A 26,143-nucleotide genomic window follows, 5' to 3' on the forward strand; every position below is an offset into this window, starting at 1 on the left:
GAGATCATCATCGCAATCAGTGAAGAGATCGATTCGCCTATGTACGTACCTTGGTGGGACGGGTGGATGACTTGATCGTGGAGTCGATGTCGCGACGAGATGGTCGTCAAAGGTGGAAGCGCCGAGGGAGTCAGCCGCGGCGCGCAGGGAGTACAGTGCGGCGGCGGAGGCGGAGGAGCCGGTCTCGGCGTCGATGGAGTCCAACGCGGCTTTGAGCAAGGCGATCTTGGCGCTGTCGAAGAAGGAGGATGAGCAAGGCGACCTTGGCGTCAAAGGAGACGCAGCGGGGCGAAGCAGTGCACAGGAGGCGCGGAGGAGGAGAAGGGAGGAGGCCCGGCGGGCGGCGGCGAGGATGGCCATGGCGCGACAGCTGCGGACTCGAAGCCGTGGACAAGGTTTCTCCTCGATCTACGTATATGTATATCTCTCTTCCTACTTCCAGAATTTAAGAAGACGTTGGGGTTTAGGTTGTCGGAGGAAGGAGGTGGTTAGGCCCACCTGTCAGGCAGCTCCGAACCTGAAAGCTTCGAGCTAGTTTTCTCTTCCTTTTCTGTTTGCAAATTGCAACGCAGTAATCTCCTGAAATCCATGAAAAAGCTTGGAAATATATTATCAAATTCTTGTGCTAGACATAACAAATTTCCTTTGTAATATTTTTTGCGAGAACCTCGTAATTTCTTTAGGACACCAATAACCACCTGACGTTCTGTAGGAGAGGGACTGGAATTGAACGACTCATTCGATTAGGATGGCGGAGGGGGCCAATGCAAATAACACAGTAATCTTCCAAAATTAAACAGTTCCACGAAAAACCCCAGAGGTATATGATGAAATTCTTGTGCTGGACTTGACAAAATTTCTTCGTATTTTTGTAACGGGGATGAATTACTACGTTGTCACGGATGTTCTGCCTGCTCGTCATGTTCATCATCTGATAGCTGCTCATTTGCCTCTACTATTCAAATTGCGGCCAACACAATGTGTTCTGGCATGTACAACATCGTCTACAATTCCACCACAATTGTGGCACCATGGCAAAAAACCATCACTTTACAAAACGTGATAGAATGCACCACACCAAAAAACTGATGGTGGAAAAACAGACACAGTAAATGCTAAGGGCATTGCTGACCTCACTAATCGGCCAAGCCCATCCGTCAGGCTGAGTTGGAAAAAAAATGTGCCACATAGACACCCTGTAAAAACACAGAGGATGAACGCAACACAGGAGACAGCCCGATCTAGGGCTGTCAGGTGACATGGAGCTTGCACCGCCACCCCCTGGATCGCCACCTTTGTAGGAGTGTCGCAGCGCCGCCACCCCCGGTATCGTCTTCACAGCCGGCCTCACATACAGGGCTGTCGAGGGCACCAGTGTGCTCGCATCTACAACAAGTGGGAGATTGACGCGACATCGAGCTCCCTCGAATCCAGTGCGTGGGCGATGTTCTTTGATGAGGGAGCAGAGCTCTAACCCGAGGGCGCGCTCTGGTCGGCGGCGTAGAGCAGGGCAACTAGCTGCGGGAATTCGCTGCACGCGTGTTCCTCATCCACCAGTGGCGTAGAGTCGGAGACTGGCGGGCCAGCGCCAGCAGTGCAGGCGAGGCTGTCGTTGAGCATATGGCATGGTCGGCTACTTGGCAGAGACGCGCACGGGCATGGCGAAGACAGAAGCGCGTGCACATGGAGTTTCCAGCGTCCACAGCAAGAGGGAGCCAGTTGCTAGTGCTCTCTCTTGATGCACATAAGGTCCACTATCAATTTTTCGATGCGGTGCATTCTGCAACATTTTATAAAGTGATGGTTTTTTGCTAATGAGGACATAATTGCGATGGTTCTCTGCATTTTATTTAGAACTACAAGAGTTAATTGAGTTGTTTAGTAACTATCCGGTATGAAAACTGAAAATCATTTATAATATTTGAACGACCTTTTCCACTTCATAAGATATCACTAAACACTATAGGAGTTATTGAGTTATACAGAAGAAGTTATCAGGCATGAAAACTGAAATATTTAGTTGCCATACTAATTGTAGCATAGGTAGCTTGGTAACTATTTCGTTGCTGGTGGATAGTCTTCCAGATTTAAACAGTGCCATGAGAAACCACCATGTGCGCCACACACGGTAATAGCTACTTTGCCGCTTGAAGCTTAATGGAATGTTCAGGTGGGCTGGTTTAGCCCCCGGTGACCTTTCATACAAAACATCGTCTACTGTTCCATGAAACATCCAGACAAACAGTAGATAGAGTAGTGAATAAAATCATATAATGGTTATATTTACTAATTAAGAACTAAACATCCCATTCCAAAAATAAAAATAATTGAAGAACTAAACTGATGCTTCAGCCAGGAAGCAGGTGCACGCTGGGGACTGAGAACACACTGGGCATATATATAGCACATCCATAGAGATAAAGAAGCACCACCAAAAATAGGAAAATTGTTTCTACTTAGTCGCCAAAAATGTTGTTACAATAAAAATGATCCAGATATCCACTCGTATAGAGGATGTCACGCAGAGCTCACGAAAAAGAAAGTGCAAACAAACTGTTGTCTTATGCCGAGGATGGATCATTCATGGATGGTCTTAATTTTTCCTGACGAAATGCCGCAGCTTGGCCAACCAGACTTGATAATGTTGCCATTCCTTGCTGATTATGTACTTGTGCAGCAACTTTATGTTGTTTGGAGTGATCCCGCGGACCTCCAGGTACTTGTGGAGTCCCTCCTGAAGGTTCTTATCCAGATCACTGCACACAACATGGTATGAGCAATTAATAACCAGAGATAAATCAATGCCGAAGGTAGCGAAGTCCAAAGGATCTGCCTACCTGAAATCAGGACCCTCATCATATGCATTATTATCTCCTTCCTCAGCTCCTGATGGTCGCTGCCTCACAGACACGGTATCGATGGTGATCTCGTCATGATAGGCGTCACAGGCAAATTTCATGCTTGAGCCATCAGGCTTCGACACAGTGACCATGAGAGGGAGGCTGTGTTCTATTTTTTTGCAAATAGGGAGGTTGTATTCTTCTGTACGGTTCTTAGCTTCATCTTCCGAAGATGATGATGACTCATCTGAAGACGAGGACTCGTCCGAAGATGATGAGGTCTCGTTGTCTGAAGAGGATGAGGTTTCGTCTGAATACCATGAAGAGTCTTCTGAAGATGATGAGGTCTCGTTGTCTGAAGATGATGAGGTTTCGTCTGAAGATGATGATGACGAGTTTGAGGATTCCTGCAGATCGTCGTCCTCCTCATCACTGGCAAGTCTGGGAATGGAAACCAACACCTCAATCTTCTCACCCTTTAAACATCTTGTAAGAGTAACGTCAGTCCTGGTAAGCTCCTCGATTTTGCTGATTTCGAAAGGAAACTCACTCGGAATCTCCTCAGCCTGTTTTAAGATGAAAAAGAAAACATGGTACCAACAATGACAATTGCTCCGAAAACTAACATGAAAGTTGTTCGCAGCAGATTTAGATGTAATATAAAAATCAGAACAAAGAGATCGAGGAGGAAGGTCGTGCGGGCTGGGCTTTTTTTTTCTCTTTTCTCCTCCCTGTACCGGTTATATTGAGCAGAGGTGGTAGGACGACGGCCCAGCCTCACCGCGCGCCACCCGCCGCCCGCCGCCGACGCTCCGCCCACCGCAGCCGCGCCCGCACCCATCCGCCGTCTTGCTCCTCCGCCCCCGGCTCCGACGCGGCCTCCGAGACCTCAGCGAGGCGACCTCTCTCTTCCCCACTTCTCCCAATGCAGCGCAGCCCCCATCTCCCGCTCCGCCGCCGCCCGTGCTGCTCCATCGGCCCGATCTCTTCTTTGGGGGTGGCGGCAGGAGCAGCTCCATCTCTCCACTTCCCCACGAGACAGCACTCCAAACCCCCACCCCCACGCCCGACCGCTGCTAGGGTTTCAAACCCTCGCTGCCCCGCCGCCACCTCTCCCTACTTTCCGCCACTCCCGCCCCACTGTGCGCCTTCTCATGTTTCAATCTGGAAAGTGGGAAGGATATGATGAGTTGAGCTCCATGGCCAGACAAGGGAGGAACACAGGTGACGGGATGGATTTGGAGCTCACGGTGGGGAAGCCATTGTAGCCGCCCCTAGCGCGCGATGAGTTGAGCTCCACTATTTTTTTCCAACCTCTCTCTCTCTCATGTGGAAGCCAGAAGCGTTCTCCTGACGTCGGTGTCTCCTCCTCCACCAAATTCACAGGGAGATAGCCCCCGTTAGTCCTCCCGAATCTCATTGCCCCGATGGTTCAGGCTCGTTTCAGAGGAAGAAGATTGCGGCACAGGAAGAAGATTGTATTTTACAGGAGGTAGAAGATTGTGTTCACAATAATCTCCAAACAAACATGTCTAGATTGCGTATGTGCTGTTATAAATCAAGCACTTGCGTATCTCATTCAGAATTATATTCACTGCACAAGATCCAAAAATTTGTTCACCAAATATCTGATACACAGCGAGCCCTTGACTCCAACATGTTATTATAAATCAAGTGCTTGCTATCTCATTTAGAATTATATTCAGTAAATGCAAAGCTGACGGGATGCCTGGAGCAACTGCAGTCAAACTGTTCCATTGTTCGTTTCTGCATGTATTGTACCTGATTACCAGTTTTTGTGTTTCAGAGCAATCATTTGACGACGTACCTGGTGCAGAGGGAGAATTGAGAGAAATGGATGCTACATTTAGAGGCAAGGCTTTCTTTAACCTTTTTCTCTATATAGACAAGATTGAATGTTGCAACAATAGTCAGAAAACGGTCTTGCTTTCACTTATTTCTCTGTAGAGATAGTTGTACGAACTATATCTTCTTGAGGTTGTGCATTACCGATTCTTGTGAAATTTAGGTGGAGTGCGTAACAGTACCATGCCCCTATCTCCTCCAAACTGGATCAGGAAAAGCGACTTTGCTGGGCAATGATTCAATCCAAAATGCAAGAGCTATCTTAGAAGGTAGGAGTTTTAACATCTGTTTACTTTCTATCTAAACGCTGAAAGTGCTTTCTTACCACTTATTTTGTTCATGATGGCGTATGTATGACTGCGAGTAATTTAGGATCTGTTCATCCCATGTTCTGTTATAAATTATGTCACTATTCATTAACAACAAGGCATCATAATACAATATTTGTTGAACTAGCCAGATTTTCCGCAGTTGCCTGGATATTTGTTATACTTACAACTGAAGATATATTTGGATGTGCTTAGCTTGTTGAGCATTTCTATTCGGTATTAATATACAATGACTTAAAATAGTTTTATACTAATTAGGGTCCACCTAATTGATGGCTGTATATTTCTTGTTTTCACCGCTAATTTGTGACCTCCTAATGAACCTAGAGAGTCTGTATATGCTAGAACATAGTATATATATATATTTAAAAAGCAATATTATTTTTGTGTTCTGTCTGATGGAATTTACTTTTTGAGACGTTCATTGAATAGTTCATAATTTTGATGGCCGATTGGTTCATGTCATTAACAGTTATTTTTCAGTACTTTTCAGAAAGGCAATATCCCTTTTACTGGCCGATGGGGTTCTCTCTTCTAAAATTGGACTAAAATTTCCCAGTGGGGTTCTCCAATTTAACACCTTATAAAACCTTTAGAAGCTATGAAGAGAAAGGGAATAACCTTCCACGTGTCATGGACATCCCTCTTAAGGTCTTCTCTCTTCTATGCCAAATTATCACAATTTCACAGTCTATCATTTAGTTTTGGATATTCCAAGGTATAACTATCTTCTCTACGTATATATTCATTTTGTGTGTTTTTCTAATTTGTGAGGGTGATTTGTGCCTGTACGTATTAATTGATCCATATATAAAATACCAGCACTCAAATTTTGTCAAAGAGGTTGGCCTGTTAAGCGTAGCATTGTGGTGCCCAATACATTCTATTTCCAATTTTAGTGTTCAAGTACAAACAAGTTATACGCATATTTCAAACTCATTGGTGGTGTCAATCTTGACTCACTTTTTTTGGATTCAGCAGCTGTATGTTATAGGCATATTCTCACTGTAAAAACACCATAAATGTGAGGCCTTGACTTACCTTTTCTTTTCGAAATTATTACTTTGCCATCATTTCGATGCTACCACCACCACCTCCACATGGTTGTACTCTTCCACATAAGATTGACTCTAGGTTTAATCTGTAGTTATGTAGTTGACTGATTTTGCATGCTAATAATCCAGTAGATGGTTACAACATTTTTTGGAGGGAAATAGATGGTTACAACTTAACAATGTTGGGTGCATTATGTTCTGTCAATACTTAATAATGTGAAGGTTAGGCTCAAATCACAGTAAGGGCTAGCACGATAACAATCTACGAGGGAGGAAGATGTTACCGGATCTAGGAGAACTTCGGTGATGTAAAACTATAACTGTCGAGGGCACACTATCGCTTCTAAGGATTTCTCAAGCTTGGTGAGCAGAGCACACCAATCTGAACCTCCTGTCTTGTTTTAAATATCTAGTACACGTTGCAAAATTCTTCGTTCCACTATTCAGTTTAAGATGTGTACACATCAAGGGGTAATTTTTTACAATGCTTTAGGTTCATAGTTTCATCGGCAGCTCTGATTGGAGAACACTTGGTCTGCATTAGTTATTCACATCACACAACCTATACTATTTTTCTTAAAATCTCCTGATGTTAAGGAGTGTTTCACACTTGCACTGATGGATTTATTGGAAAAGCCTTGATCTGCTTGGTTGTTAATTCTTCAGAGTACAATGGTCAGCATGATTTTCTTTCAACAAATATTAAGATATTAATCATCCGTCATCGAGACTCCGTCAGGACACTCTCTCTTCCCACGTTGGCGCGTTGTCCTTGTGGACGGATCCAGAATGATAGCGCACCACGTCATTAGCAGACTATTTTTAAGACTACAATGTGTGTTTCCAAATGCCTTCTTATATAAGATTATTCTCACCGGAATTATTCCTAATAGTAGTTGCACACCATGTCGTCTTGAACTTGAATCACGGCAAGTATGTTGGAATGGACAGAGTAACCTTTTATCTATTCCTGATTTTCATGTAGCATCAGTGCATCAGTGCTTAATAATGCCAGAGCAACATTGGTTATATGTTTACGTCCATAGATACTTTAAGGGTGTTCAGGTCATTATAGGAGTGTTTAGATTGATCAAGTTTCTATCTGTCTTACTTCCTGTGAAGATTTCACAAAATTGTCGATGAGTATTTAAGATTGATCAAGTTTCTATCTGGTCTTACTTCCTGTGAAGATTTCCCAAAATTACCAGAGCTAATATATTTTTAGCATGGCCTTTGGTAGTTCATGTGCACATGTTTTAGTCTATGACCCGATCTCATATTTTCTCGGGCAGCTAACTTTCTCCATGACGCGCCGATGAGATTCTGTGCTGACGGCCTTCAAGTCAAGATGCACCTCTATTCAATTGACAAGCATGCAGCCACATGCACGAGCCCTCCTAGGAACATTACTGGAGTCATCTTTGCTTGTAACCGCAGGATTTAATACCAATCATTATGGAATGTGCGTGCAGAGTGACCATTGTTTCTGTAATATTTGCAATATAACACTTTTGAAGATTAATATTGATCTTGTCAATTGATAGTAACATAGATATCAAGTGTTGCCTTAATATTTTTTATTTTAATAAGATTTGCATTGATGGTTTTGTCTAAAAGCATGTTATATTTAGTGGATTATTTGTGAAGTTTAAGTAAGAGAAAAGTGATGGTAGTATTATTTGTGAAACTTTAGGACAAATCAGTAGTACTGAAGTGAAGTATTACAACTTCTTTCAGTTGTAATTATATACTTTGATATATAAATTTCTAGCAATTTCCCGCAAAAACAAGAGATTCTTATCCTGAAAGCTTTATTCAATTTTCGCTAAGCCACTTCTCCTTAATATGTTCATGTATTCATATTAAAAAAATTGTGATAGAATTACATGATTTCTAAACATTTTGATTCACAATACCAAGCTGCTGCATCATGGGTTTATTAGAAATCCTAATGCATTTCTAATCAGGAATGTTTCTAATGGTGAGTAGAGTTGTCATAGACTCTCATAGAGTCAACAGGTTAAACACGATGTACCCGTTTCCCATTTGCATACGAATCATTGGATTCAACAGTCAGATCTATAGCTTATTTACTTCTTTGGGTTAAGGAAGATGTCTCTAACCCAGTCAGATCTATACAGTCAGATCGATCATTGGATTCAACAGTCAGATCTATAGTAGAATCAAGCGGGTTAGAGATATCTGCTGTAACAATTTATGATACTTCAATAAAACACTCTTTTCTTCTTTGGGTGAGTACTATCCCAGTTTGCTGAAGATAGAGCTCTGGCATGTTATTGAAGCTCAACTCTGCATGAAAGTGTACCATGTTATGTTCTCACACTCGAATTTGCTATGCTTTCATGCTAGGATACTTCCACGTTCATTCTTAAATCATTTTGTTATATGGCATTGTAGATCCAATGGAAAAGAACTTCTGCAATAGAGACCAGAGTTGAGGACATTGTCAATGGAAAACATTCTTAAATCATTTTGTTATATGGCATTGTAGATCCAATGGAAAAGAACTTCTGCAATAGAGACCAGAGCTGAGGACGTTGTCAATGGAAAACAGGGCTCCGCATGAAGGTTCACTTGCCAATAGTCTCCAGGAAGATGGTGGAGCTCATGGTTCTGTGTTGTTGCCCCTCGAAAAGAAAATCATCTCATTTTTTTGTTTGAAGGAATGCTAGGAGGAGTTGAGGGTGCGAAAATTGTATGGCGAAAAATGTGAGGCATTGCCGAATCCTAAAAAGAGAGACCTTTGCCACAGTGTTCTCATAACCAAACTTGAATCAAGTTTTTTTGTAAGGCTTGAACTAAAGCAGAGTAGAATTCTTATATACATGTGCTTTAGTAGTTGAATACGTGTTGTCATCTCCTCTTGTATAGATCTTCCGTAGCTACTGTTTGTGATGATTGTTAAACTAGCATTCAATGGAATGCATTATTCACAAATGTATTGATGCTCCCTTGAGTCTATTATTAATATATTGGTAATGTTTTTTATAGAGTTTTTTTATCTCTACTATTAAAGGGGAGTACATAAATTGTCCTACATCTATATAGAGAACAGGGGCTTCCGCAACAACCGAAACAGCCCCCGCGCCGCTCCCTCCCCGGGGCGACACGGGCGGCTCCCGCCTCCGCCTCCGCACCTCTCCCCTCCCGCCTCCTCCCCCTCGCCGTCGCTGGTTGCCTCCGGCAGGCAACGCGGCGGCGGGGCATCCTCTTGCTGCCTCTCGCTCGTGGGATGGGGATACGGCGTGTGGTCGGCGGCTGACTGGCGCTTGGCTCCGGGGCGGCGTCTCGGCTCGCGGTGGAGGTGGTCTCCGGCGCGCTGTGCCGGGATCTGGTCGCGGCGGCGGGCGCGCCACGGGCGAGCGGTCGCGGTCGTGGCGCCCGTACGGGCCCGATCTGGACCTCGCGAGATGTGGCCGGCGCGGTCGGTGGTGCTGGGATGGACGGAGGCTTGGCCCCCTGCTGCGCGTCGTGGTGGAGCCCTTGCTGCGTTCCTCCTACTTGGTGCCGTGGTGGTGCCTGCTCGAGTTTCGGTTGACGGGCTGCGGATCTGGCAGCTCGTCTGGCGAGTTGGGGTGGGGTGGCGGCCGTCCCTCCCTGCTAGGGATCCTCTCTGGATGTGCAGCGTGCGACGGCCGCGCGGTGGAGGTCTCCGGTTGTCGGGGCGGCAGGCGGACGACGGAGTTGGCGCGGATCTATTCGGAGGTTGCGAAGTGTGTAGGTGGTCAGATCCAGCCGAATTTTCCCTCGGTGGCTCGGTGGCTCGTTGGAGGGCTTGCTGATGCATGATGTTTGGGGCTCGTGAGGTTGACCCGGGCGAAAGCTTGTCTCCGATGTGTCCGGAGCCGGCGATGGCGACGCTTTCAAGCGTCGTTTCCTTCTTGTTGGCATCGTCGAGGTACTCTTAGTTTCAATCTTCGCAGCTTTGGGGGAAACCCTAGATCCATGGGATCGGACGATGACGGTGCTCTAGCATCGTATCCCCTCTCGAGGGCTTCGTCTTTGGAGCTAGCATCATCAAGCGGGACCGATGGAAGTTGGTGGTGTTTTGCGTCGAGGCTTCTGTGGCAAGGATGATGGGCATGTGCAATGTCGGAGACGTGGCAATGGCTGCGGTAGTCAGCTCTTCTCCGGCGTGTTTGTGGGATTACCTCGGGTTGTTTTGTTGCCGTGAAGTCGGAGCTGCAGCGGCGGGGCCCCTGTGGCGACGATGACAGGCAGCAGGTGGTCTGTTCGGTGGTCTTCCGCGACGCCAGCCTTGCATAGTTCTCCTTCGAAGCTATCTTTCAGAGCCGGAGCTGTGATGTCCTTGTGCGGGTGGCTCAGTTTGGCGCGGGGTTTCTTGTGTTCCACACAGCCTCTACAGTGTGGGTTGGGCGACATTTGTCTTCGGAGAAGCCGGAGTCGCTTTCTCGGAGATTAGGGAGGGCGATGACGCCTGTTGGGGAGAAGTGATGACGATGACACCGGTGGGTGATGTTGACGAAACCCTCTATATGAGGTGTATGTGGTATTATGTGTGTGCCGCTCAACGGTTTGTTACGGTTTTCGTCCGGTTTTCCGTTTATTAACCGGACAACTCTCTTCTGCTTTATTAATGAGATGAGGCAAAGCTTTTGCCTCCGTTTCGAAAAAAAGGGGAGTACATATGTCCTTCCGTTCATTTGTTACCCCTCCATCGACCCCCCTCCCTCCCATTCAACGATAGCCCACCTCCTTGTCTTGTCTCTTCCTATGAAAATTTAAAGGAGAACAATTCAAGAAAATCGAAAGGAGAAAACCAGGGTTGTTGCCCGCTTGCTCCAGACCCCTTCTATAAGGCTATAATTTTAAACTCAAGCCCACCAAACACACAAAGTTTCTACTCCCTCTATATAAGAGTCTTTTGCAAGCTATGTTATTTTGCAAAAATGTCCTATATTATGGGAAGGAGGGAGTATCTTTTTATTTTTCTATACAGAAAGGTAGTTGGCGCAGCGGTGTTGTTGATGAACGACACCCCATATAGAGGCGACAGTGACCACGGGGGAGAGATCAAGAACATCAACAACCTCTTGTGGTGTTCCTCCTCCTCATAGCCGCTACCGCCACCACCAACAACAATGACGACCGGCTCATGAGATGGCTACTAGAGCGTTGGAGCCTTGTTGAGAAGGCAACATACTCGAGATCATGGGAGATCTTGCAGGTACACATTGGTAGGACAACCACGTCCTCAAACATAAAATGAGATTTGGTGGTAAGTCACCATTTGTTTGTTCCAAATCTATAGACATAATAACTTTCATGTCAAATGTGTTGTATAACTCGAATGTGTTGTAGAATTGTTTTTCGATAAATATGTTTTTAGCCATTGATATTTTAGTATGGTTGTAAATTTATCCATTCACATATCACTCCGTGAATCAAATTTTAGTTCAGAGAAGAAAGAAAGAAAGAAAAGGAGAGCGCTTTAATGATAAAAAAGAAGTCATCAGTGCATCCCGTAGATGGGTAAAAAATTCAGAATAAAAACATTTATTTTTGTTATCACACTATTTAATATAATAACAATTTAGGAAATTGCAGGGATTTGTCTGGCTATTTTGTTTTTCATTTTATGCTATCGTGAAACAGTAAGGACCTGGTGAAATCGGTTTCCATGGTGAGTATTGTCCATTACATAGGTTTTTAGACTTTTCACGTGAAGTATTCGTGGTAACTACAGATATTGCTTTTGCATGATGGGACGGTATGAGTTGTGGAAGTAGTTTTTATTATACTTGCTCAAACATCACGCGCATGAAGCTAAAGATAACTCTCCTGATACTGTACGAGAATTTCTTAAGTGCATCAAGTACATCTCAATAATTTGTAATAGATTTTTAGTTGGATCATCACTATTTATGTATACATTGTCAATTTGCCATTTTGTTGTAAGTTTACATTACAAGCGAAGTGGACTTGAACTACTATGCAATTGTGACCGTGTTATATTGTCTCTACCTGTGAAATTTAACATCCACTATCTTTATATAACTTCAGCAAAATATTTTAGAAGCCCGTGATAGCGCACGGGCATTCTACTAGTCTTCATAAGTTATAACTACTCTAAAAACCAGAAAACAAATAAAACAATGAAAACAAAGAAAAGCTGGCGAAAAACTAGAAACGGAAAAATAAACCGATGGGAAGCTATAGAAGCTTCCCAAAACCCATTGGTGGCTTCACAAAAATGTGCATATATGGGTCGGCCCAATAAATCTAGCATAGTGAATGGGGGTATGCGTTGTCTACTGTTTTGCCCGTAACTCGTGATATTGGCACCAAATTGGAGTTGCCCCTTTTCGTTAGTCGTGGCACAAGTTTCTCACTTGCAGTCATGTGGCTGATACCATCCCAGGCCCAGACAACGAGTTTCTCGCTTGCAGTCATTTGGCTTCGGCGAGCATGCGAAATTGTCATCCTAACCATGTGGGCACTTTAGAAGCACCACAATGGTTGCGGTGAGCACCCTTCCGTTGCTCGCCGCATGCAAGGCATACAAGATGAAGCCCGTTGCTGGGTCAAGGCTAGCACCAAAGAATTGGCACATCTTCCGCCAGGGGCGTTGCTTTTTTCCTTCCATTGTTCATCATGTGCACAAAATATAACCATGTTAACAATGTCCTACCTTGCGTGGTGAATTCTGTAATGGAAGATTATAATAACACTTTTATTTAATTAATATATGAGCTGGTGTTTTCCAAGAAAAAAAGCCTTCCATATGGCAAGCCCTACTTTTCAGATCCACTCACCCTATAACAACCTCTACCAATGATGTACCCGCTTGAGAACTATGTCGTTTTGACGCTTCTAGAGCTTTCACGGAACCATGGAGCTGATGGAACAAAGATATTTCATCCTAATAATATAATTTGTTGTCGTGCTGCACCACTCCACCACCAATGAGTGTCCGACAGAGTCCACTCAACGTTGCCCCAGGTGTTTAGCAGTTCCTGCCAGACCGAACGAGCACGGGCACATTCAACCAGCAAGTGATTGATAGTCTCCTGGTGTTGATCGCAACACCGACAGGTGGGCTAGCCCAGCAAACCTCGATGAGACAAGCGATTTCATGTCCATCGTCTACTCTTCCACCCACTAACCATGCGAAGAAGATGCAATTCCGTGGAGCCTTGGAGTTACAACTTATTTTAGCTATAGGCATCACCTACTCCCAGTGCGTCAAGCAACATGAACTGAATGGATTGAAAACAAGCCATCCATCCCAATCTCTCATGGTTGAAGTATTCCTGAATCTCCTCCTCAGTTAGAGGTCAACATCATATCAAGCCTTCCCCGATGGCACTGGAGGGAGGCGGTCTCTGCGTCCAAAAGGTCACTCAACCACATGTCCTCGCAAAATATGGTGGGGTTGACATCTCCAACCATCGCACATGAGCTCATTGCATACCTATTTGTTTTTTATAAACACCTGTAACTATATTCATACTTATAACTACTACATAGACTTATTTGGATATAAGATCCAAGAAAATACAAAGTAGGTCGGCGGGTACCTATGTTTTAGTTTGGGAAGACTTGGCCATCAGGTCGTGATCCTATATGGTCCCAAAGAGGCTCCATGTCCGCACATTTGTATCAAATTCCAACCCCTGCTTTCATAGGATCAATGCGCTTCAACCTCTTTTTTGAGGGGTAAAGCCATTTTTATTGATCAAAAGCCACAACGAGTGGGATGATCATGAGGTTGGCCAAACCACACATAAGCCCCTGAGCTAAAGAAAGGAGACACTTAGCTAAACTGTGTGCTTCTACATTAACAACACGAATCTGAAAGCTAAAAATACAAGGAAAGGAGAAGCTCGGGCTTTGATTTCACTAATGATCACTCTGTACCTACCCTGGTTGCTTCTTGAGAAGTCGCCGACAACCTATTTGGAATCTGATCGAGGCAGTGACAAAGTTATGTAGTTGAAGATCTTCTGCCAAAGATATAGCCTCCGGAATAGCTATCGCCTCCAACTTGCGTGATCACGGACCCCCACAATGATCACTTGATCAGTGCTCTTCAACCACACCCCGTTGCTAGCATCGGTGTGTTTAGCTATCGCAAGTTTGGTAATTCCAGTTCACCGGCCCACTGCAGAATTCTCTCCTCTCACATCAGCCTGCCAACACAACTAGTGTTACACGCTAGAAACGGCCACAACCGAAGATCTTACATAGCAGAAGCAAATCACATGCCATAGTGAATAAAGCACCCCAAAATGGTTTCAACTTTAGGTTTTGCAAGTAGTGCCGTCAGATAAATAGTTGCACAAAAGTATCTTAACAAGCATGTACGCAAGTAGTACTTGTTTAAGACACTAGAGGATGAGATCGAGAGCTCTCAAACAGAACAGGATGGTGTGCAAAGAACATTTATTGTCGCCAATCTTATGCAGAGAGAGAATGGATTATGGACGGTGTCAATCTTTCTTGACGAAATCCCGCAGCTTGGTCAGCCATAGTTGATTGCAGAGTATGTCCTTGCTGATCAAGTACTGGTGCAACAACTTCATGTTCATGGGAGTGACCCCACGCAGCTCCAGATACTTGCGGAATGTCTCCTGTAGGTTGTCATCCAGCTCACTGCGTGCCTCCTGCAGGGTCTCATCCAGCTCACTGCTTGCAGCACATGGACAAAGAGCAATTATACGGCAGTTAACCCAAGCTCTCTACTAGTAGTAATTAACTTTTGAAAGGATTAAAGTGAACAAATAGATAGTTATCCAGGTTTAATCTGCTGCCTATATGCATTCATACCTGAAACCACGATCATCTTCCTCATGTCCCATGGCCCCTGATGGTGGGAGTCTCACGGACAAGGTATCGATGAAGATGTTGCCATTGTCAGGATAGGCAGTGCAGGTGAATTTAAGGTTTGATCCATCGGCCTTGGAAACCGTGACCATGAGAGGCATGCTACTGTCCCCTTCGTCTTCATCCGATGTATACCTAGAATCGGAGGATTCCTCCTCGTCCCCGTCTGGTTTGAGCATGGAAACCACGACCTCAATCTGCTCACCCTTCAAACTTCTTGTAAGAGTTATGTCTTTAAGCCCCTCCTCTTTGAGGATTTCGAATGGGAAGTCACTAGGAATCCCGTCAACCTGTTTTAAGATGGAAGGAAAAATCCAGGTTACAAACAATAACAATTGCTCCGAGAATTAACATGAAACCATGTTCACAACAGATTTAGAAGGAATAGGAAAAAGGCCAGGAAGTTGATTATTTTTGAGTCCTCGAAAAAAAAGGCAGTACCATGCATATTTTTATTCAGTTTGACTAATTCACATCTAGATGTTTTTTAAGGATGTCACATCTAAGCTCCCACAAATATATAATGCAGCAACAAAAAACAAAAAAACAAGGAAAAAAATAGACCACAAACGGAGTGGACATCAGTTTAGATTTGACATAATTATGTCACATCCAGATGCGTCCTAGACAGACCCATTTTTATTTGAGGAACCAATTAAGTTTTTTTTTGAGAAATCAGTACCATGCGTATTCACAATTAATCATGTAAAGATTGCAGATCTGATGCGAAATAAAAATAAAATGATTGTGCAAAACCTTACAGTTCTAAACTTCTGTAGGCAAGCCTATCCTTAATTAGAAAATTAAGATTAATTCTTTCAAGAGTAGGTCATGGATGAACGCATCAGGATCATAGAAAATCCATAAAATAAGCACGGACAGTAAGGAGATCAATCTCTACATCACATCATTTGTGTCACAACTCACAACTCACAAGTGCAGGAAATCTGTGAAATCCTCCCTGTTCGAGTAAAAACAACAAATAATAGGCCTAGCAGATGCCAGATGGGCGAATTAGATCGGCGGACGTACATACCAGGCCACTGTCGCGGGACCGCATCACGGAGTCGATGACGTCGATGACCTCCCAGTCGTGGATGGTGGCGTTGACAGATTCGGCGTGGGCGCGGAGGGGGGTAGCGTTGGTGCGGTGCACGGTGGCCTCGTCGCGGCAGGAGTCCACCTTGGCGCGGAGGGCACAGACGGAGAAGGAGGAGGAGCTCCGCTTTGTCGAGGAGAAGGTCGCAGCCGCGACCCTAGGACGGATCACGGCGGAGGCGCGGCGAGCGGCGGCGAGGAGGGCCATGGCGCGAACTTACAGCGGGGACGAAGGGGTTTAGCTGTGGGTTTTGCTAAGCACAAGGTGACTATACCGTGACTTTTATCCCTCAACGTGTTTCTTGAAAAAGAAGAAAGGGACTCCGTTTTTTGCGGGAAAGAAAATCTGGAATTTGACGCATTTTCCGGCTTCTTCGCTGGTTCTGTTTAGGCTGCAGGATTTCCTTGGTAGGCTACTCCGGATGGAAATCTCAACAATAATATTTTTGTACATAATAAAGCGAATATCCATTTCTGAGCCCAGACTCATCTACACCTGGTCAAGAAAAAATACAAAAAATATCCAAAAAATATCCAAAAACAATTGCATGGTAAATAATTTGGTGTGTGAGGTGGGCTTCAAATTTTAGATCATTTAGACATACGAGTATCTCTCAGCAAAAAAGATATATTGGCTCAAAACAGTACATGAACAGTAAACCTTTTTACGGACCCCAAATTTGTCTTTTTAACCAAGAGCTACTAAAATGTCCTGATCTTAAACATGAAGCGTACCTCAGGCATCAAATTATCTACTATGAATTTTTTGTTGAAAATTTTAAAATTTTCTAGTATTCATTTTGAATGTTTCCTTCATCAAGGGTACAGATGAGCCTGGGCACCGAATCACTGCTCTCATAATAAAGCCTCCAACATATTATTATTTTTTGAAACGAAGGCAAAATATTTGCCTCATGCATTAATTAAGGAGTTTAGAGTTGCTTTTATAAAAAAAGCCGAAGGAAATATTACAAAGCCACTACTCTCCCAGGATGATCTAACCAAGTGCTCTGCGCCCGCGGTTACCCAAATGCTAGCATCTTCTGAATGTTTGAAAGCAACACGGATGGAAGCATCAACTTGTGACGAAAAACCTCCGAAAAAGGGTTTCCCCCCGCTTTGTATTACAAAGCAACCAACCGATACAATCAACGATAGGTGCTGGGGTGGAAGCAGCACAGACACGCCCAAAAGAACTGAAAGAGAAAGACAAAAGAGACAAATGCCGACAACGGCGGATCGACAAAAACGAAGAAGCCTCGCGACCACTGCGCCCGCCGGAAATCTCCCACCTAGCTCCTAGACTCCGAAGCGCCGGTACCAATCAACACCTCCAAGAAGGAACGTGGCGAGGAGAGAGGAAGGGCAGCCCCCGACGCCCTCCAGGGAGGTCCGGTGGCACCCTCAGGCGCCACCGCGTTGGTGTCGATCATGCCGACTGGGATTTCTCCCGATCCCAACCATCACCTCGGGCGCTCCGGAGCCCGCCACCAAACCGACCACCATCCTGCACCAACATGGTCTTGAGGCTTCCACGCCGTCTCACCACGCCAACACGAAGAGAGGTATGCACACCGAAGAGCAGGAGCCGGGACTAGAGACAGCAACACCGTCGACACGCGGGAGAGCTCAACCTCCACCGTCAATGATGGTAGCTGACCGGACGCAATAGCAGGAGCATACCAGGCCCGTGGGCCCACAGGCCCGGTTGGGCCCTCATAGGCTCGTGAAGCTCCCACCTTCGCCTTGCAGCAGGCACGCCGTCGGCGTCGCCGCCCCGGTCCAAGCTGCTCCTCCTCCCCACCACGCAGAAGACACCGAAGCCACGCCGGAGATCGGCCCGCTAGGACCCAGATGGGCCCCGCAGGGCCCAGATCTGGGCCGGGGGCGCGCTGCCGACCACCCCGTACCACCAAGCCGTCCCGCAACCAAGGAGTCGTGCCGCCACCTCGCTCGCTGCCAGCCACCACCGCAGGGCCAGACCGCCGCCAAACCGAGCTACACCACCGCCGTCTCCTGCCCCGGGATGAAGAAACGAGCGTGCAGGGACTGGAAGTCCCACCGCCGCCAACACCACCTGGGCCGGCGCCAGTGGCGACCGCCGGCGGCGGCGGTGGGAAAGGGGGAGGGGTCGCCTAGAAGGAGGAGGCCGCGCGCCGCCCCGGCCACCTCCCAGGGAGGCGGCGCAGGGGCGGATCCGGGAGGGAGGAGGGAGGGGCGGGGCCGGGCTCGAGCAACCGGCGGCGCGAGGACGCCCGGCGGCGGCGGTAGGTCGCTAGGGGAGGAACCCTCTGTGACGAAAAACCCATGCATTTCTCTCGCACCATATGGTCCAGCATGTTAGCATAGTAAGGGAGGCTATCGCATTTCAATTGGGCATATTGGTGGCCGACATGTTGAGCCACCAGTCCTTCATGGAGTGCATCGTGATCCAGGATGAGATGTCGAGGTAGTCGAGCTTGAGCCAGCCCTTGATCATACCCCATAGTTTAATGGAGTACCGGCACTTGAAGAAGATGTGGTACACCGTTTCCATCGTCTGCTTGCATAGTGGACAGAGGCCACAGTTCGATCTGTCCGCCGTCCAGACTCGATTTTGAATTGCCAGCCATGCAAAGAATTTCATGTTAGGAGGGGGTAGGGGCAGACCTTCCAAACGGCGGTGCCCATGGGCGAACGGACCGACCCCAGAAGTTGCACACTATACGCGGATGTGGCAGAATATACCCAGATGTCGGTATGCTTCCATGTAATGATGTCATCGGCGTCCACCGCGAGGGAGATGGCCCTCAGCCGAGCCCACAAGGTGACAAGCTGCCGGATGTGGTCCATCGTCCAGTTGTTGGGGAGCTTGATTTTGGACAGCCACGCATCCACAAGCATGGCCTCCTTCACCTTCCACTTCTTCCTGGTGGAAGCCTCGAAGATGAGCGGAATATTACACCCAATGCATGTGAGCACACGGATGCTACGGTACTAAAATCTCAGCAGACCAGACGTCACTATAGAAAAATGGTTGTTTCCGAATGTGAGTTGGTTTGCCTACTTTATTTCATCTGGTACTCGACAAACAAGCCCTTTTCGAGTGGGTATCAGGGCAAAACACTCGCAAAAAAAAGGAGAAGTCAGTAAACATGTGTTTTGGCTAGAGTTACACTGGACATGCTCTGTCAAGTGTTTATCATAAGACACTTGGCAAAACAATTTTAAAAAATGCATGTGTTCACTTAAATTTTCAAGAGCAAACTTTTAAAATTTTGAGTTTATTTATTTTCAAAAGGAGATATAAATATATATTAGTACCAAAATATGGATTTTGATTGAAGTTATAGCCCATTTTTATGTACATGTAGATCAAAACTGAATATTGTCAGATAAATAGCCAAAAATGCAATTAATGTCGTAAAATTAGCAAATGATTCCAAAAAAAATACCAAAAATGGCAATAGCAGCGTAATGAATAGGAATGTTTAGATCAAAATTTGTTGCTATAGTTAAGGCATTAAATGAATTTTTGGGCATTTAAGAAATATAATTCAAATTTGAATTGCAAATGCATGAAAATGAAAATGAAAAGGTTGGAAAAAATGGGTTTAAAAATCTTTATTTATATTCTTGAATGTAGTTAAAGGCCTTATCCACGAATAGATAAAGCAATCTCAAACATCAAGGTGTCCATTTACATGTTGGGTGCGACACGGCAACATGCAGAGAGCGATGCCTCCGACATCAGCCACAAACTGTTGATGTCTAATCTCTACAGGGTTTTACCCGCAAAAAAATAATCTCTACAGGGTTTGAGCTAGTTTTTTCTTCTCCTGTTAACGAGGCAGGGCATTTCTTGGAAAATTGAACCGTCTCACGAGAGATGTCCTTTATTTATTTATTTTGAGGATACGAGAGATGTCTATCGATATCATTATTATCATCTCATGGCGGACTCTCACCGAGCTTACGACCAGTCACTAGTAGAAAAGGGGGCATTGGTCCAGGCCGGGTCAGCCCATTAGTCCCGGTTCAGTTCAGAACCGGGACCAATGGTGGCATTGGATCCGGTTCGTGAGCCCCGGGGGCCGGCCGGGCCACGTGAGCCATTGGTCCCGGTTCGTCTGGACCTTTTGGTCCCGGTTGGTGGGACGAATCGGGACCAATGGGCCTCGCTCCTGGCCCACCACCATTGGTCCCGGTTGATGCCACGAACCGGGACCAAAGGCTACCCTTTAGTCCAGGTTCATGCCACCAAACGGGACCAATTAGGTGCCTATATATACCCCCTCGCGTAAGAGGAGAGCACACTGCTCTGTTTTTTCTGGCCGCCGAGGGGGAGAGGGCTTGGTGGTGCTCTAGCTCACCTCCTATGCACACAAGATGTTCGATGGAATGCCCGAGCCACACTACTTAAGCTTTTTCCTCTCCAAGCTCGACCTCCAAGCTCCATTTTCCTCAATATTTGTCTAGGTTTAGCGGTCCGTCACGCCCCGTACCCGTCTTCACCGCCGTCGATCACCCGCGCCGATCTCATCGTCGACACCACCATGGTGAGCCTCTTGCTCTTATCTTCTTTCTGAAAGGAAAAATATTCTTACTTGTATGTTTAGATAGATACTTGTATTATTTTCTTACTTTTATTATTGCATCTTATATAGTCCGATGGTTTTGGTATCCGCCCCCGTCGGCCCTCGTCCTGTCTATGATTCGGATGTGGTATATATATTATCTTTTCATAACTATTGGTTCATTTATTGTTTATGAAAATTATGCCGACCAACGTGACATAGATTTTATTTATCTAGGAGGTTGTTGAACCGGAAATTCCAACCGACCATATCGTCGAGAGGTTAAATTTAGTTGAAGAAGAAAACAATTTCTTGAAGGTAAAAATAAGAAAAATTGAGGAGGAGAAGATGATATTGGAGTTGCATGTTGCGGATGTCGTCGATGATCACAAGATCAAGATGGATGCAATGCGCTTGACGATTAAAAAGATCAGAAAATATGCCATTCATACCGATGCTTGGTATCATTATGCCGTTGGATCAGTTGTTACATTGGTTGCGATTATGATCGCATTTGTTTTCGCATTGAAATGTTTTACATAGTTTTTGTATGGTTTAATTAATTTAGATGCTCTGCAGAGCTTTATGTTGTTCTGTAATGATTTCGCTTGAAGATGAGAACTATGTATGTACTTTGGTTTTAATGTGATGATGAACTTCTATTAATTTGGTCACTTAGTTATCTATTCATGATGTTCTGTAATGATTTTTGATACACTTAATTATATATAATGCACGCAGATGAACCGGCAATGGATGTACGGTAACAGACACACCTCCGAGTACATTAAGGGAGTGCATGATTTTCTCGAAGTGGCTGAGGCAAACAAGCAGAATGGTTTTATGTGTTGTCCATGCCCTATATGTGGGAATACAAAGTCTTACTCTGACCGGAAAATCCTTCACACCCACCTGCTTTACAAGGGTTTCATGCCACACTATAATGTTTGGACGAGGCACGGAGAAATAGGGGTTATGATGAAAGAGGGCAAAGAAGAAGAGTACGATGACAACTATGTGCCCCCTGAATATGGTGATGCTACTGAACATCAAGAGGAACCAGACGATGTGCACGATGATGCTGCAACAGGCGAAGCTGCTGAAGATCAAGAGGAACCAGACGATGTGCCCGATGATGATGATCTCCGCCGGGTCATTGTCGATGCAAGGACACAATGCGAAAGTCAAAAGGAGAAGCTGAAGTTCGATCGCATGTTAGAGGATCACAAAAAAGGGTTGTACCCCAATTGCGAAGATGGCAACACAAAGCTCGGTACCGTACTGGAATTGCTGCAGTGGAAGGCATAGAATGCTATGCCAGACAAAGGATTTGAGAAGCTACTGAAAATATTGAAGAAGAAGCTTCCAAAGGATAACGAATTGCCCGACAGTACATACGCAGCAAAGAAGGTCGTATGCCCTCTAGGATTGGAGGTGGAGAAGATACATGCATGCCCTAATGACTGCATCCTCTACCGCGGTGCGTACAAGGATCTGAACGCATGCCCGGTATGCGATGCATTACGGTATAAGATCAGATGAGATGACCCTGGTGATGTTGACAGCGACCCCCCCAGGAAGAGGGTTCCTGCGAAGGTGATGTGGTATGCTCCTATAATACCACGGTTGAAACGTCTGTTCAGAAACGGAGAGCATGCCAAGTTGATGCGATCGCACAGTGAGGACCGTAAGAAAGACGGGAAGTTGAGAGCACCCGCTGACGGGTCGCAGTGGAGAAAAATCGAGAGAAAGTACTGGGCTGAGTTTGCACGTGACCCAAGGAACGTATGGTTTGCTTTAAGCGCGGATGTCATTAATCCTTTCGGGGAGCAGAGCAGCAATCAGAACACCTGGCCCATGACTCTATGTATGTATAACCTTCCTCCTTGGATGTGCATGAAGCGGAAGTTCATTATGATGCCAGTTCTCATCCAAGGCCCTAAGCAACCCGGCAACGACATTGATGTGTACCTAAGGCCATTAGTTGAAGAACTTTTACAGCTGTGGAATGGAAACGGTGTACGTACGTGGGATGAGCACAAACAGGAGGAATTTGACCTAAAGGCGTTGCTATTCGTGACCATCAACGATGGGCCTGCTCTCAGTAACCTTTCAGGACAGACAAACAAGGGATACCACGCATGCACGCACTGTTTACTTGACACCGAAAGTATATACCTGGGAAGCTGCAGGAAGAATGTGTACCTGGGCCATCGTCGATTTCTTCCGACCAACCATCAATGTCGAAAGAAAGGCAAGCATTTCAAAGGCGAGGCGGATCACCGGAAGAAGCCCGCCATGCGTACCGGTGATCACGTACTTGCTATGGTCAATGATTTACACGTAATCTTTGGAAAGGGTCCCGGCACACTAGCTGTTCCGAATGACGCTGGGGGACACGCACCCATGTGGAAGAAGAAATCTATATTTTGGGACCTACCCTACTGGAAAGACCTAGAGGTCCGCTCTTCAATTGGCGTGATGCACGTGACGAAGAACCTTTGCGTGAATCTACTAGGCTTCTTGGGCGTGTATGGAAAGACAAAAGATACAACTGAGGCACGGGAGGAGCTGCAACATTTGCACGAAAAAGACGGCATGCCTCCAAAGCAGTATGAAGGTCCTGCCAGCTATGCTCTTACCAAAGAAGAGAAGGAAATCTTCTTTGAATGTTTGCTTAGTATGAAGGTTCCAACTGGATTCTCGTCGAATATAAAGGGAATAATAAATATGACAGAGAAAAAGTTCCAGAACCTAAAGTCTCATGACTGCCACGTGATTATGACGCAACTGCTTCCGGTTGCATTGAGGGGGCTTCTACCAGAAAACGTCCGATTAGCCATTGTGAAGCTATGTGCATTCCTCAATGCAATCTCTCAGAAGGTGATCGATCCAGAAATCATACCAAGGCTAAGGAGTGCTGTGGTGCAATGTCTTGTCAGTTTCGAGCTGGTGTTCCCACCATCCTTCTTCAATATCATGACACACATCCTAGTTCATCTAGTCGACGGGATTGTCATTCTGGGCCCCGTATTTCTACACAATATATACCCCTTTGAGAGGTTCATGGGAGTCCTAAAGAAATATGTCCATAACCGTGCTAGGCCAGAAGGAAGCATCTCCATGGGCCATCAAACAGAGGATGTCATCGGGTTTTGTGTTGACTTCATTCCTGGACTTAAGAAGATAGGTCTCCCTAAATCGCGGTATGAGGGAAGACTGACTGGAAAAGGCACGCTTGGAAGGGACTCAATAATATGAAGGGACGGATATTCTTGGTCTCAAGCACACTACACAGTTCTATAGAACTCTACCTTGGTGACCCCGTATGTCGATGAACACAAGAACAGTCTGCGCTCCAAACACCCGGAGCAGTACGACGACTGGATTACATGTGAACACATGAGGACTTTCAGCAGTTGGTTGGAAACACGTCTTAGAGGTGACAACACTGTTTGTGATAGCTGTACTTGTTGTCCAGGGGACCATCTTCGACTGTTACGATTTGGAAAGGATATGAGATAAATGGGAATACATTTTACACGATTAACCAAGATCAAAAGAGAACCAACCAAAACAGCGGTGTCCGCTTTGATGCAACAGCCGAGAGGGGAAAGGACACGTATTATGGTTACATAGTGGACATATGGGAACTTGACTACAGACATGATTTTAAGGTTCCTTTGTTTAAGTGCAAATGGGTCAATCCGTCAGGAGGCGGGGTACAGGTAGACCCACAGTACGGAATGACAATAGTGGATCTGAAAAATCTTGGTTACACTGACGAACCGTTCGTCCTAGCCAATGATGTGGCACAGGTTATCTATGTGAAGGACATGTCTACCAGACCGATAAAAAGAAAAGATAAGGAAGCGAATACATCATACGATGAGCCAAAGCGCCACATAGTTCTTTCAGGAAAAAGGGACATCGTGGGAGTGGAGGGCAAGACAGACATGTCTGAAGATTATGAAAAGTTTCATGAAATTCCTCCCTTCAAAGTCAAGGATGACCCCCATCCTGATAAACGATGAAGATTATCCATGGTTACGGCGCAATAAGCAAATGACACAAGCGAAGAAAAAGTGAAGACTTTCTCCCGCAACTATTATGATGATACCATGCCAACTTTGTGTTGGAAATATGCCCAAGAGGCAATAATAAGTGTTATTATTATATTTCTTTGTTCATGATAATAGTCTTTTATTCATGCTATAACTGTATTATCCGGAAATCGTAATACACATGTGAATACATAGACCACAATATGTCCCTAGTGAGCCTCTAGTTGACTAGCTCGTTTTGATCAACAGATAGTCATGGTTTCCTAGCTATGGACATTGGATGTCATTGATAACGGGATCACATCATTAGGAGAATGATGTGATGGACAAGACCCAATCTTAAGCATAGCACAAAGGTCGGTTAGTTCGTTTGCTAGAGCTTTTCCAATGTCAAGTATCTCTTCCTTAGACCATGAGATCGTGTAACTCCCGGATACCGTAGGAGTGCTTTGGGTGTACCAAACGTCACAACGTAACTGGGTGACTATAAAGGTGCATTACAGGTATCTCCGAAACTGTCTGTTGGGTTGACACGGATCGAGACTGGGATTTGTCAGTCCGTATGACGGAGAGGTATCTCTGGGCCCACTCGGTAATGCATCATCATAATGAGCTCAAGGTGACCAAGTGTTTGGTCACGGGATCATGCATTACGGTACGAGTAAAGTGACTTGCCGGTAACGAGACTGAACGAGGTATTGGGATACCGACGATCGAGTCTCGGGCAAGTAACGTACCGATTGACAAAGGGAATTGTATACGGGGTTTGATCGAATCCTCGACATCGTGGTTCATCCGATGACATCATCGAGGAGCATGTGGGAGCCAACATGGGTATCCAGATCCCGCTGTTGGTTATTGACCGGAGAGTCTCGGTCATGTCTGCATGTCTCCCGAACCCGTAGGGTCTACACACTTAAGGTTCGGTGACGCTAGGGTTATCAGGAAGACAAGTATGTGATTACTGAAAGTTGTTCGGAGTCCCGGATGAGATCCCGGACGTCACGAGGAGTTCCGGAATGGTCCGGAGGTAAAGTTTTATATATGGGAAGTTGTTAAACGGACACCGGAAAGTTTCGGGGTCATACCGGTATTGTACCGGGACCACCGGAGAGGTTCCGGGGGTCCACCGGGAGGGACCACCCCTCCCGGGGGGGCCACTTGGGCTGCGTAGGGATAGCAGCCAGCCCCTGGTGGGCTTGGCGCGCCCCCCCTTGGGCCCATGCGCCTAGGGTTGGGGGGGAAACCCTAAAGGGGGCGCACCCCCTTGCTTGGGGGGCAAGCCCCCCACCCTTTGGCCGCCGCCCCCCCTCTAGGGTTTCCCCTAGAGGGCCGGCCCCCTTGCCCCTCTCCTCCTATATATAGAGGGGTGAGGGGAGGGCTGCTACACGACACAACTCAAGGCGCAGCCCCTCCCCTCCCCAACACCTCTCCTCCTCCGTACGTGCTTGGCGAAGCCCTGTCGGA

The 26,143-nt window shown here is 45.9% G+C and overlaps 2 protein-coding genes and 1 long non-coding RNA gene across 4 annotated transcripts; 1 reads left to right on the forward strand and 2 right to left on the reverse strand.

Moving 5' to 3' along the window:
• Positions 1-2,593: 2,593 nt before the first annotated feature.
• Positions 2,594-3,490, reverse strand: LOC123067275 (uncharacterized protein At2g39795, mitochondrial-like; the record flags this gene model as incomplete). Its single annotated transcript, XM_044490147.1, has 2 exons — positions 2,594-2,756; positions 2,838-3,490. Coding segments are annotated over 2 exons (816 nt in total), but the record flags the coding sequence as incomplete, so codon positions are not given.
• A 1,379-nt stretch (positions 3,491-4,869) lies between these two features.
• On the forward strand, positions 4,870-7,553 carry LOC123064696 (uncharacterized). Its single transcript, XR_006430772.1, has 3 exons — positions 4,870-4,975; positions 5,519-5,686; positions 7,383-7,553. It is a non-coding gene; the product is annotated as an uncharacterized lncRNA (long non-coding RNA).
• A 6,789-nt stretch (positions 7,554-14,342) lies between these two features.
• On the reverse strand, positions 14,343-16,324 carry LOC123064697 (uncharacterized protein At2g39795, mitochondrial-like). 2 transcript variants are annotated; one of them, XM_044488120.1, is made up of 3 exons: positions 15,995-16,324; positions 14,902-15,248; positions 14,343-14,760 (listed from the first exon to the last, which is right to left on the reverse strand). In XM_044488120.1, the coding sequence occupies exons 1-3, from the start codon at positions 16,262-16,264 to the stop codon at positions 14,565-14,567; spliced, it is 813 nt and encodes a 270-aa protein (XP_044344055.1). In that variant the 5' UTR covers positions 16,265-16,324; the 3' UTR covers positions 14,343-14,564. The 2 variants fall into 2 exon arrangements, with proteins under 2 accessions (XP_044344055.1, XP_044344054.1); XM_044488119.1 differs by having other exon boundaries at positions 14,343-14,763.
• Between the last annotated feature and the right edge of the window lie 9,819 nt (positions 16,325-26,143).

This window comes from Triticum aestivum, chromosome 3B (assembly GCF_018294505.1).
Source record: "Triticum aestivum cultivar Chinese Spring chromosome 3B, IWGSC CS RefSeq v2.1, whole genome shotgun sequence".
NCBI classification, from domain to species: domain Eukaryota; kingdom Viridiplantae; phylum Streptophyta; class Magnoliopsida; order Poales; family Poaceae; genus Triticum; species Triticum aestivum.

Coding starts and splice junctions, on each gene's coding strand:
- LOC123064697 (XM_044488119.1), bottom strand. CDS start 16,264: ATGGCCCTCCTCGCCGCCGCTCGCCGCGCCTCCGCCGTGATCCGTCCT. Junction 15,249..15,994: donor GGTCCCGCGACAGTGGCCTG/GTATGTACGTCC, acceptor ATCTTAAAACAG/GTTGACGGGATTCCTAGTGA. Junction 14,764..14,901: donor GAAGATGATCGTGGTTTCAG/GTATGAATGCAT, acceptor ATGTGCTGCAAG/CAGTGAGCTGGATGAGACCC.